General features: G+C 40.1%; 1 protein-coding gene across 2 annotated transcripts in view; it reads right to left on the bottom strand.

Moving 5' to 3' along the window:
* The window catches only part of cabp4 (calcium binding protein 4), a 35838-nt gene that overhangs the window by 14295 nt on the left and 7610 nt on the right, over positions 1–13933 (bottom strand). For both annotated transcript variants that reach the window (XM_080302955.1, XM_026171085.2), the window contains 2 exons: positions 6861–6891; positions 3918–4061 (listed from right to left, as the gene is read on the bottom strand). In XM_080302955.1, coding sequence (XP_080159081.1) covers positions 3918–4061; positions 6861–6891 — 175 coding nt within the window. The remainder of the gene's footprint in view (positions 1–3917; positions 4062–6860; positions 6892–13933) is intronic.

Here is a 13933-nt window from a genome sequence, read left to right as displayed (position 1 = left end):
GGAGCTGGTTCCACAGAAAACGGGCCTGAGGGGTCTGCCTCCCATTCTACTTTTAAATATCCAAGGAACCACAAGCAAAGCGCTCACTAGGGTGATATGATATAACGAGATCTTTAAGATAAGATGGGGCCTGATTAATCAAGACCTTGTATGCGAGGATTCTGGGTTGAAAATACTGAACTGAAAGGGATCAGTGCTGGCTAGTTTTTGTTTGGGGCTTTGCTCCTGCATTTTGGACCAGTTGAAGACAGACAAAGAAGGACTTGGCAATGCAGGTAAAGACTGAATTACAATAAAAGAGACAGGAGGAAATTTTCTAATAGAATTTACCAAGAGTTCCAAGTTATTAGCCAATAGTATTTATTTGACCTTTTTCAGTATTTCTTAGATAAAAGAAGCAAGACTGGTTGAGCTTAGAGAAATGAGACCCACGCTATCAACCAATCCAAAACTGTTTTAAGAGACCTGGGTACAAAGCTGTAGCTGTCCAATGTATTTTTCCCAGAGACCACAATATTTACATAAGTGTATAGCTGGCCTAACGTAATTTAAGTTATGAAAATTTTTACGAACATCCTCAGTGCATGGATGCTGCTGTGTGTTCAGCCTCGTGTGCTCACTCTGTTGACTTCCTCAGCCAGTTTGATTGCTCTCCATGGTAAATATCAAAACAGACTGATACAGTGGGATAGCTCGTGTTATTAGTTCGACAAGAGACAGGCTTATTTGATAGTGTGGACCAGTAGGCTTTGCCTTCTTTCATTATCTGGATCTTGTTGGACGGAAAAGGCTCTTTCAATAAAGCCACATGGTCATTTTGTGGTTCAAAAATTTAATCAGTACTCTGAGTCTGCTGAGAGAGAGAATCACAACAAACTGACCGGATGGAAAACGCTCTAAATGATGCTGAATCATGAGGCTAATGGATAAAACCGCTGCCTACCACAATAGCAGGGGCTGGATTTTTACATAAAACCTACTTTTAGCAATTAATTCTCTGATTTTCGGGTTGGTAAAGGATTTTCATGCTTGCCTCAAGGTAAAGTATATTTTTTGGCTGACTGGCTTTACCCTTGTGAAGCAGCTGTCTGGGGGATTCCTGACACAGCCTTGAAGAATTTCTGAGCCTTAAGTGGGTCAGTGTGAGATCACAGGGTTGAGGAAACTCCACCAAAAGCCTTAGGAGATTATGATTATTTTTAATTGATAGCGTAATAGTTGTTCTCGAAAAAAAAAAAAGTGGATGAATTTCATAATCAATCTAGAGGGATTACACTACAGAGGACGAGCTTAGAATATCTAAAAGCTGACAGCACCTTAGTGATCACACCAAAGCCACACTCAACACAGAGTATGAGACACGGCATGAAATATAACACACAGCTGCAACCTCTAAAGGCCTGGTGTGCTCAATATTTCTCTTAAGGTTTTCCTTTTAGCTGCAGATGGAAAATGTTTCTCTACACTGTGTGAGGCATCACTTTATCTATTTTCTGGTTCCTGTTATATACGGATGTGCAAAGCTTCACGTGTGAGTCACCCGTTTCATGGCTGCAGTTTTACACCTTGTGACAGTAGTGATTAAAGCGCGAGGCATTTTTTCCCCTTTACATGTTTAGCTGTATTTGCTGCATGAGTTTTAGTTCACTTTTTGCAGGGGTGCACATTAGATGGAGATATTCATGAGAGCGAGGTTAACGTTGCCACAACAATATCCTTGTTGGTGTCATTCTAAGAATCTAATCAGGATATTATTTACACTGGGGACACCGGCTGAACCTAATTTACTATCTGGTATAGGAGAGGAAGCCAGCTGCACTCTGGTCCCCAAAGATCACAGCTGAAAAAAAAAACCCCAGCTTTATTGGAGCAGGTGTGGTGAAGTTGCTACTGACTCACAGTTCAGTATTATTCTTATTATCTATTAGGACAAAAGTAATGGCCCACCCACATATTACATCTACAGGAGCTGCTAGGCCATGGAAACCATGTCATGAAGCTCATGGCACACAGTCTTTGTGCTGATCTTAATGACAGAGGAGCGTTGCTGACTTTTACACACTATCCAAGGACCTGGCTGTGTAACTTTACATGGTCTGCTCCTGCCACATGGTCTTGAAATAGCTTCCACTTCCAGTTGATTGTGGGGTATTTAGGAAATTCACTAAATGCCTGCTTACAGAGATGACATCCGGTTACTTTACTGCTCAGTAAAAGAAACCCATTCTTTCACAAATGTTTGTAAAGACAGACTACGTGGACTGGAAACACCTGAATTCAAAGATTAGGAGGTGTGGCCTAATACTTTTGTCCATATGGTGCATCTTTTCATTCATTCATTCATTCTTTCATTCATATTTTTCTGGTTGCTCTGCACTGAGTCACACTAGTATTTTAAAATAATTCCAGAGGCAAGACTATTTTGAAAAGCAGCTACATACAAATAATGAAAGGAAATATCAAAGTTTTCTGCCGTAATGACATTGAGTCATCCAATTTTGCAACAAAAACACTTACATAATATGGGGTTTTTTTTACAATAAGAGCAAGAAAACTGTGTCTCTGTGGAAATATGTAATGCATTTTTTTCTCATTGTTTTGGCTGCTGGAAGGCTGAGCTTCGGTTGTGAACATCAACAGGGGAAAAAGAAAGAAAGAGCAAGGAGCATGGTGGTATTTTAATGGACCGAAATGACATTTGCTGGTAAATGTGTGTCCTTTAATGATCTGTAGCTGATCTGACATTAGCACTTCACTTTTCCTAGTAAAGATTGAACTGTTTGTTTGGTCACTTGTGCAGGCAAAGGTGAAGGTAAGATAAGACGGATACTTTCATGTGGGTTGTTATTGTTCAGAGTAAGTGGTTCTTGTGCATTTTATCAGTTTGCTGCTTGGCATTATTGTACAGTGCATAAAACATGAAGCATACTCAACCAGGAGTCACCCCACAGCTCTAAAAACTAACTCAGCTGGTGGAGCTATATTGCTGTCATCAGAAATGAATGTTACCTCAGATCATGGTTTAGAGGATTAACGTTTCCTTCCTCACTGCATCTTTTTTCTTGCCTTTCACATGCATTCAGTGGGAGCCAATTAAAATTCAAGAAAAACACCCATCATCAAAGTGAATGCATTTAATTGAATTGTTATACATATTATGTTGTGTTATTGCATATAAATATGATGTTCTATTCATAGGAGAATAATTATGATGCTTCTTATTTATGGAGAAATATAATCTGCTCAAATAATGCCATACACAAACATGAAAATAAGAGTTCTCATGATGTGCAGGTGTGCTGATATTGGGCTTCAAAGCATACAATAGTAAATATTATGATAATCCTAATAATTGCAGATAGTAGCATGATCTATGTGAAAAATCCTGGCCGTCCACTGAATTTTGCGTATAGTCTTAATAGAACCCTTTAGATTTTCTGAACAAAGTTGTTTTGACATCGGGTAGGTGATACAGTTCGCTTCACTCCAGGCTATGGCAAAATTCTAGCTGCAAAGATGATTCACCTTAAACTTTCAACACTTACCACACACATATCTGCTTCTCGATCGTTCAGAAAAGAAGGCAGAGGCAAACAACATTAAGGGCAGCGGGAGAAAGATTAAGTGTAAACACACACTTCTACATGTAGACTAACACTCGTACACCCCCAGCACCTGCAGCATGAGGACCATTAATCAGCTTGCTAAAACGTCTTGAATGTCCCCAACTCCAAAGGCAAACATGAGGTCCTCAAGGACTCACAGGAAAGAACACAAGCACGTGGGTTTGTGCAGACACACGACTCACACATTCACACCTGCACTCTACTGAAAGATCCATCAATTATACACGCGTGCTTTAGCCTCTTAGGGAGAAATGGGTCCTTATAGATGCACACTGCCAGATAAATACTTACATTTCATCTTGATTTGCTGGATGATCTCAATGAGCTCCATCTCTGTAGGCATGTAGCCCATGGTCCTCATGCAGTCTGCGATGTCTTTGTAATGGATGAAGCCATCCGCATCATAGTCAAATTCCTTAAAGGCCTCCTGAAGCTCTGACAGACACATAAACAAATTCCATCAACTGCAGCAAACCGTAAAGTTGGGTTTTCCCAAGAGTCAAGCGTGCACGCACACACCCACACACACAGTGTGCAGATACAAGCAGAAGTCTGAGCTTTAGTGTGTGATAGGTGTGTGTTTAAAGGTACGTGTCTATGATTCTGGAGACAAATGTTGCATTTTGTACAAAAGTTATTGCACTTTCAAGGAGATTCTGGCAATATGGTGGGAATGTAACACTGATGAACTAATGGTGAAAAAGATATTTTGAGGATCTCCTCAATCCCACAGACAGATCTTCCATCAAGGAAAGAGAGTCTGTGGAGTGTGTGCTTTCATAGCACAGAATCCTCCAGCCAAAATAGACAGTACGACCCAGAATGAGTGACTGAGTCTATTGACTGAAACTATTCTATAAAGTGTTTACAGAGGTCAGGACAGAGAGTCATTTTCCTGTAGGCTTCTATAGGATTTTTTGCCACTTGCTATCGGCATCTGCTGGCCTTCAGATAGAATGCAGGTTTAAGGCACTTTTACACTGGCTTAATTTTTCCAACATGCAGGTAGGTCTAGTTTCGCACTGTTTAATGTAGAGCCTGCTGACTAGATCACTGTCTGGGAAACTAGCTCTTAACTCATTCACTGCCAGCCATTGGCAGTGAATGAGTTAAACCCATTGACTCATTCACTGCAATTGACGGCTATAGACGTCAATTGCAGTGAATGAGTTAATGTAGGTTAAATGTGTATGACTTTGGTACAAAGAACTGATCATTTGTTGCCTGTTTCCACCAGGATCACTGAACAAAGGGCAGCACATCTGAAGTAAAAAATTCTAGAACATAAATAAATAAATGTATTCTGAGGTGTAGCCCAAACTTGGAATACATGTTAAATAATAGTCTTCCCCTTTGGTGTCAGCGTGGTGACACAGAATTTAAGCAATATTGAAACACATCTCTCACTCCCAGGTTGTCACATATGGATGTTTAAAAAGGAAGCACATGACATCAGATTTATAGCACAGAGAAACCATCATTTTTCAGCATGAATCTTGTGAAAAATAATATTTAAACCCAAACCACAATCTTTTGCTAAACCTGACAAAATTGTGATACACTTCAACACCAGTTCAATCTCGAAAATGTGCATTTTTTAGAGGTCGACTCGGTGCCTGAAGCTGAAGCAGCCCCAGCACCATAACATGGACACTGTATCTTTTTACTAGCTGGGATAACATTCTCATTTTAGGTTTGACAGCATGTCTAGTATTTAATGGCAGATGGCTTGAATGTAAATTGAGGCTGCGGTTTGGGGAAGGCCTCAGAGGGGACTGGTGGTGCTTCCCACGCTGGGCAGATCCCCAAAGAAGGCATCCCCCGGAAGCAAAAATGACTGTGCATTACAAAGGTCAAACGCTGTTGCAAAAATACAACTGGTAGGAATGCTTGGAACCAGTAGATTGGGAGGAAAAATTGCTGTGTCCAGGGAGGAATGAACATCATTTGGTTGTAAAGAAGGGGCTTGAGGTGTAAAACCTGGTCACGTGTTAATGGAAGCTGCCCTGGCACCCTCATGCTATGAAGGTTAGGTGTTGAACTTTGCAGAAAAGGGGTAGTGTAGAAACAAACTGACATCCCAGTGCCAAGAGGTTTGCAGCTCCATTTTGCAAAGGAGGAAACAATGTAGAAGTAGAAATGGCATCCCGGTGCTGTAAAAAGAATGCTATCTCAGCACTATTTGCACTGTTTTTTGGAAAGGAGAGATAGTGGAGCAAGAAACTGGCAACCCGGTGCCAGTAATGTTCATTGTTTCTGCATTTTGCGAATGATGGACAGATGGCAGAGAAAACAGCACCTGGTCCCAGAAAGGTCTGCAAAGAAGGAAACAGTAACCGAGAAACTGACATCCTGGTGTAAGGAATGTTTACTGCTGCGCTTGCAAATGACCAGTATTTGAGAAGAAAACTGGCATCCCAGTGGGGGAAAAGCTTCCTGCTGCAATTTGGGAAGGCGGGATAGAGAAGAAAGAACCTGACATCCCGGGGGCCAAAATTTTGCTTCTGCACTTTGCAAAAAATAATAATGGATTGGATTTATATAGCGCTTTTCAAGGCACTTTACAATGCCACTATTCATTCACTCTCACATTCACACACTGGTGGAGGCAAGCTACAGTTGTAGCCACAGCTGCCCTGGGGCAGACTGACAGAAGCGAGGCTGCCATATCGCGCCATCGGCCCCTCTGGCCAACACCAGTAGGCGGTAGGTGAAGTGTCTTGCCCAAGGACACAACGACCAGGACAGAGAGCCCAGGGATCGAACCAGCGACCTTCCGGTTACAGATACACTTCCCAACCACTTGAGCCATGGTTGGGAAAAGAGATAGAAAACAGTGACACTGGCATCCTTGTGCCAGAAATTTTTGACGTTTAGATATGAACGCGTTGAATAATAGTGGGCTAGGTTAAGTCTAAATCCTTAATAGAAAAATATTTGGGGAATTTTTGGGTGTCACATATAGATAGAGAACCGGAAGGGGCATGGGTAGAGATGTAGTCCCACTCCTGAAATTCCGATAAATTATCTACAGTTAGAAAGGGAATATTTGACACCGTGGGATGTGAACGCTTTGAAGATTCACGGAATTTTGTATAGTAAGGTGGTGCCTCTCGTAGAAGTATTGCCATCTTGCCTAGAGTTAAATATTGAGTGGTGTGTGTATTGACTAGTAATTTATCTTTTACTTCATCATGTGCTTGCGTTGCAATTACACCTTCAACAACATCTTACCATCTATCTCCAGTGGCATCAGCTGCCTCTCCTGCACAGCAGAGGAAAGAAAACAACAGTAGAAATGATTACAACAGTATCAGAATGGGGGATGTGAAATCAGGCTGGCTTTAAAACTGTGAATTCTCCTGAGAATCATCCCAGTGATCATCTGTTTTTGACTACTAAATTAGAATAACATGCATATCATGTCAGCACTGTTGCTGCATGCCAACAGTAAACTCTAATGGGATTTAACCCAGCGACATGTCTTGCTAATTTGCAAAATGACACGCTAGTGTACGCGCGCGTGCATACACAAACACGGCGTCTTGAGGGAGACCCAGCATTGTGTGAATATACACCCATGCACAGCCATAACATAACAGTGAGCTGCAGAAACTTTGCACTGTCACAAAGAAACACAGGTACGGTTAAGCAAAAATACACATGTGCACACACACACACTTGACACAAGATATATAATTTGCATATAGCCGCGTGTGAAACATTCAGTATTCTCTGCCTTGTTTTGACAATTGCTCAGGGTGATCTCTTTTTCTCCCTTTTTCCCTCTAACATTTCCATATTTTCAGAGTGAGGCAAAGCTAGAAGCTAGGAACAAAATCTCCACCTAGTCATTAAGAATAATAGATGACAGTGAAATTTAGGTGTGCTGATGGCTTAAAATAGTAATATGATGTTATATGTTTGGCTACAAACAGGCAGTTTTAATGAAAAGACATTATAACTTGGAAATCACTTGGAATACATATCCGTAGGCAAGAAATGCAGACTTAAAAGGATGGGCTTTGTGGTTTGGCAGTTTTGCAAGGATCCATCACACACTACAATATGTAAGCCCTTGAAAAAACAACAACAACTTAATAGTCACATATCACATGCCCTTGAGAGAGTGTTCTAATTAGCACATTTGCAAACATGTGCTGATTTGAATTTGCATAAAAAAGAGCTTAGATATTAAAAGATCACACTGAAATGTCATTAATCATCCTGTAGATGCACTGAGATGATGTGTCCTTAGCGAGATGGTTGCAGCACAGTGTTTTGACTCGAGGGCTTGCAAACAGTGTGCAACTCTACTGCAAAAGCATTGTCCACGGGGGGAAAAAGCAAGAAACATGCTAACTCAGTCATCTTACAGAGCAATGGAGACTGACATATGGAAATGCTGCTTAGCAAAAAGACACCAGAAGCCCAAGGATATCTCTAAGTTCAAAGAAACAACAAACTTTGATTACGTACAGAACAAATGTTGGCTGATTTGCTGTGGGCTTGTGTTTCAATACTTGGACTTGGGATTGGTAAGGCTCAGTACAAAAATGATGAAATATCTATTCACTTGAATATTTCTTGCCTCCCACAATTTTTTATGGATCATCTTCAAACTTCACTTCAAACAATAATATACTGGGGCTTGGGGAGCATAAGGGGCTGGATGTCTTAGCATCCTTGCTTTCCTTGTTAGTACTCAAGGTCAAAGTAGACATAAAAAAATTCAAGAAACCATCATTAAATGAAAGGGCATGGAGTGAGCTGTACAACACACTATCTTTTCAAGACTTTCCAGGCATAGCTACATAGGGACAGACCACCCTCACTAATTTCTGCTGCACACTCAGTCATTTTGTTCTATAAGCAGGCCTGAATTATAACAGAAACCGCTCAGTTCAGAAAAAAAGAGCTTCAAGCATTACTCCTCATCAGCTTTTAAGGGGTAGAGAAAAAATACTGCGTATCATACAGAAGAGAGACACTGTTGAATTTCAGTTGCTTCTAATTAGTTCCATATTCTACAAGTAGGGCTGTGCGATATGACCAAATCTCATATCCCGATACAAGAATTCTATCATCCGATAACGATATAAATCACAAAAATGTAACATTTTCTGTAAATTCTGTGAATCTCGACTTGCGGGAAGTGTTTCCAGCTGCGCGTCCTGTAGCTGGAGTCGAGTGTTTTAACAGATGCATGAAACGATACATTTTTAGACATAAGTTGTAACGGCTGCAGTTTTCTTTACACAGCGTGCTGCGGGGAAAAGCCTGTTCTAAAAATAAACTAAGGTTTATTTTTTAGCACCTGGCGGCTCTTTTTTAATTCTCATCCGTAAATAATCTGCTCTTTCACGTGATTCAGTTTATTTTGAAAAGTCTCAACAGGATATTGAGCTTTATTGTGAAAGGTTTATGTGGAACATAAACAAGCGGACACGCGATGCTGTTACCGTTATTGTTGCTAACCACAACACATAAAAACAGGTGTAGTGTGGTTATATAAAATATAAGAGAAAGAGAGAACTTTAAGAAATTAATATAGCCACTACAGTGACCATCAAAACGATGAAAACATATTGCCGTAAACAGTTTATTTTGCGACACCACGAAACAAACGATAGCGTAAAATGAAACCATATCGTCATCCGATATATATCGTTATATCGAACAGCCCTACCTACAAGTATAAAAAATACTTCACCCCAGAACCCATGCCACCCTTGCTTGTGAGCTATTACTGTTTCACCCTTGCTTTTAACCAAGTGTCTGTTTTCATTACTCTACTGCTACTTTTATGAAGGCAAACCGTTCTTCAACCTCGAGTTGTTCATTTTTTTAAATGCTCGAAAAGTGAGAGATAAAAAGGGAAATCTGAGCAGCACGGGTAATGAAATGCAAAGAGAAGTGCAATATTTTTCTTCCTAATGCATGTTGGCACTCAGCCTGTCTAATTCATAAATCACACAAGGTCATCCCGTTCAAGTGCACAATAGCATCAGGAAAAGGCGCCTGTCGTTTATTTGGAAGCTGCGCCGCATGGCGGGCGTTCAAATGATTATTCACTGTGTAAAACTGCCAGCAAGATTTGTAACATAAATGCAACGTCAAGATGCAATTGCACCAGTTATATTACTAAATGTGGGCGCTACTTAAAACATTAAGGCACTAGTAATTTATACAAGGCTTTTAAGTTGTAAAATAGTCATTGCATAAAAAACAAAAACTCAATAGCGCCAGCAGAGCTGCACCACTGTTTACCATGCACAGGATCCTGCAACCACAAAAAGGCATGTTCACATAGCAAGGTCAACATATTAATTAGATTTTTTTTCATCCAGAAATGATTAGTTCGCATGCAACTCAGGCTCTGAATTCATCCGTCAGAACAAGCCCATTAATGGTTCATTTCATTTTGTCTGCCTTCATGTGGCCCACTGAGCAGCACACTGCTTTGTAAGTATGACGCGTGTACACATGTGAGAAGAAGTTTCACATTAGCATGCATCAGCATTGAAGTGAAAAGGCTCTCAAAAACCCACAAAGCAGTGACATTACAGTGTACAGTACAGAGTACAGTGCGATTTGCTTTGCATTCAACTGTGCTTCTGTCTGATGTGCACATGTATCAGTTGTCTTTCTTCTTCTCTCTGCCAGCCGCTTGTTCGATTAGATCTGATGAAGGCTGACAGGGAATCTTGCTACTTGTGTTGAGATTAGGAAGGCTGCAGGATATGGTCTCTCTACCTCAGTGTCCAAGCATCACTTGTAAATTCAAACATTAGACCGCCACGGTAAAACAAGCTAGATCAGTCATGGCAGGTGACGTAGTGAGTCGGAGAGGAGTGTAAAATTGTCCGCGGTAGCCCAAGGTCATGGTGAGATGTTCTTCCTTTTCCAATAAATGGGCTGCAACTCTGAAACAGTCGTTAGTTATTAGGAGATCAAGTTATGCAACATCTGTAAATGTTCATAGGCGCACAGCTCCTCTTGGGGTGGGTTTCATTTCAGGAAATTTCAGGAAATCCTTCTCATGTGTGTGTTTAAAGATTAATCTAGCAGTTAGAGAAACAATGTGGTTTGCAGTTAAATGACCTTTTAACTTAATATGATTACTTGTGACAGAGGCCAGCTTCACAAAAAATAAGTAAAGTAAAAGTACATTTTGTAGCATTTACTTTCTGCCCTCTTTCCTCTGCAGAGTCAGTGAATATTATGACTGCGAAAGAGAAAAACTGGTGCTCGGCTCAAGCACAACATTTTTCTCAGTGGCCACTCTCAGCATTGCCACAAATGAGTCTCCTGTGGCACAAAAAGCAGTTTTTCCATTGACCATGACTATAAAATGGAAGTCTGTAAAACAGCAGACAGTCGGGACTGAGCTGCAAACAAGGTTTTGTTTTGTTTTTTATTCTTCCAACTTAAAAAAAAAAGAAAACTAGCTTTCTAGCAGTGTAGAAAAGTGAGATTTGCTTTTTATGGGAGAGGTGATGACACACAGTTGGGGAGATGGGGGGAAAATAACACAGAGGAAAACCTATGACTTTGTTTTTTTGGTTTAGGCTCCAGCGGAGAGCAATTTACTCCAACCTTTAAACCCAGAAACCAGCCGTCCATGGTGCAATTTTGGGGCACTTACTGAAACACATTTGTCACATAATTTGTCACAATTAAATGTTTCAGATCACCCAAGAAATTGTAATATTAGACAAAGATAACCAGAGTAAATACAAGTTTTTAAATGATGATTTCATCTACTAGAAAAAGGCAACTATCCCGTGTGAATATGTATTTGCCTCCAACACATAATAACTGGCTTTGCCACCCTTGGCATCAAGAACTGCAATCAGACATTTATGAAATGCGACCATGAGTCTTTAACATCACTGTTTGGGTCACTTTTCTTTACAGAATTGTTTTCTTTCAGTCACACTGCAGTATTGTACAGCTTGTTTCAGGTCATGCTAAAGCATCTCAATATGATCTAAGTCCAGACTTTGACTAGGCTACTTTTGTTTTCTCAGATGTGGACTTGCTTTCGATCATTGTCCTGTTGCATAATCTTCAGAGCAGGAACTGATGGGTCTCCTTCAGGACTTTCTGGTAGAGGGCAGAATTCATGGTTCCATCAGTTACAACAAGACGTCCAGGTCCTGAAGCAGCAACGCGGCCCCAGACCATCACACTACTGCCACCATGATTGACTGTTGGTGTGATGTTCTTCTTATCAAATGCTGTGTTAGTTTTATGCACGTGTAATGGGATGAAAACCTTTGAAAAAGTTCTACTTGTGTTTTGTGGGTCCACAAAATATTTTCCGAGAAGTCTTGGAGATCATAAAGCTGTTTTAGGGCAGAGGTGAGTCTCTGTGTTGTTTTTGGTCAACAGTGGTCTTCTTCTTGGACGTGTGGTCTGCAGTTCTTCAGATGTTGTTCTGGGTTCTTCTGTGACTTCTTGGATGAGTCGTGGATGTGTTCCTGGAGTAATTTCGGTAAGCTGTTTTAAATTTTCTCCTTTTGTTGCTCTCACCGGGATACACTAGAAATAACTTTGTAACCCTTTCCTTCACTGACAGATCTCAATGACTTTTGAGTTTCTTGTATTATATAATGTGTCATCATACAAAAACTGCATTTTGTATTTAGTTGGTTTATCTTTGTCTAATATTAAAAGTTTTTGATGATCTGAAACATGTAAGTGTGACAAATATGCAAAAAATACAACAAATCAAGACGTGGCAAATTTTCACTGTGACTATGGTTTCAGTTGTGGGAGGATCATCTCTGTTACAGTTTTTAATGAAAAGGACAACTTTGTTCTCACACTTGAAAACATGTGCAACACCAGCATTCCCCATCTAATCTACCAGCTGCACGACAAATTTAATGCAGCCTATAATCCTGCCGAGGGAACGTTTACTTTTCTCAGAACAATTAGATATCCTCTCCTGGGCAAATCACTAATGTCATCTATTCATGCTTCATGGATATTGGCTCATTAGGAAGACTGACTAGTAATGTCCACTGTTATATTCATGACCATTATGAACCGACTCTTCCCATCATTACTCTATACATACCTGAAATGACTGAGAATTGTACTCAAATCGAATCTTCAAAGGGTTGAATTGGCTGTATATTGTGGTCTTTAATTCCACCATGTGTCTCCAAAATGACTATAGCTGAGTATTGTTACATCTGATTAGTCCTAATCTTGTGTAAAAACAACATTATAATAGACTCTCTGCTTATCAGGTTTTAGTGATTCAGTTATATAAAATAAATCCTGCCTTTTTCCTCATATAATACATGAGAAGAACTTTACTATTTGTTCAGGAGCGTTGAACATGGCATATGTCAAATTAAATCATTGTATGTTATGATTTTAAGTGCTTCATGTGTAAATCAGCTAATATTTCCAACAAAAATCAGGATGCTTGTGCATCGTTTCTTGGCTCATGTCCATTTGTAATTTTTTGAAATATTCTGTAACATCCTGCAGGGACCTGGGATCATGGTATCAGCCGTGAAAAGAGCCAATTCTTAACCCGAGCCAAGCAGAGCATTACTGGAAGATGACACAGAGTCCAGGCATTAAATCATTTGTGAAATTATTGGAGTGCTTCCCCCCCCTTTTTCTTTTCCAAGGCATAAAGGACATGGATTACAGCCCACAGTCTCAATTTCATATTTGAATTAATAGCAGTTGGTAATGATACTGATTTCCATGGTTATGTGACCTATTCCACATTAACAATTACCGGTTTACAAACAGAGCATTTGCTTTTGGATCGCTATGGATCACTGCAAACAGCCACAAGCAGTGTTTATACATACAGCTGATTGTTAGTGCTCACAATCAGCTAAATAAATAGGGCAATTTTCCTGCTCGGCTGCATAACTTTAAATTTAATGTTTTTTTTATTCAGCTGTGACTCACTGTGCAAACCTCCACTTTATCACGGTTCTGTGTTTGTGTTTTGTGTAGCATAAAGGAGACACATTTGCATTTTTGCTGCACATGCTTGTATTGCATAATTGTTATTAAAATAAATAAATGCTAGTAAGGCTATTTTTTCTCTTTTAGAGGGCTAGGAAACAACCACTATTTAAGATTTTGGATGTTTCCAGGGGTTTTCAAACTGTGAAGTTGAGACCTGCTGGGCTGATGGAGATGAGGCAAGGACATATCAATTGAAGTGAAAGGAGCAGGTGCACCTTGTACACGTTGAGCAGTTACTGTGACAAAGGAGGAGATTGTGGAAGAAAATATTAACTCTTACGGGCTGGTTATCATCA

Source organism: Astatotilapia calliptera, chromosome 6 (genome assembly GCF_964374335.1).
Source record: "Astatotilapia calliptera chromosome 6, fAstCal68.1, whole genome shotgun sequence".
NCBI lineage: Eukaryota > Metazoa > Chordata > Actinopteri > Cichliformes > Cichlidae > Astatotilapia > Astatotilapia calliptera.
Note: the sequence above shows the minus strand (reverse complement) of the source record. Positions and strands in the feature narration are given on the sequence as shown.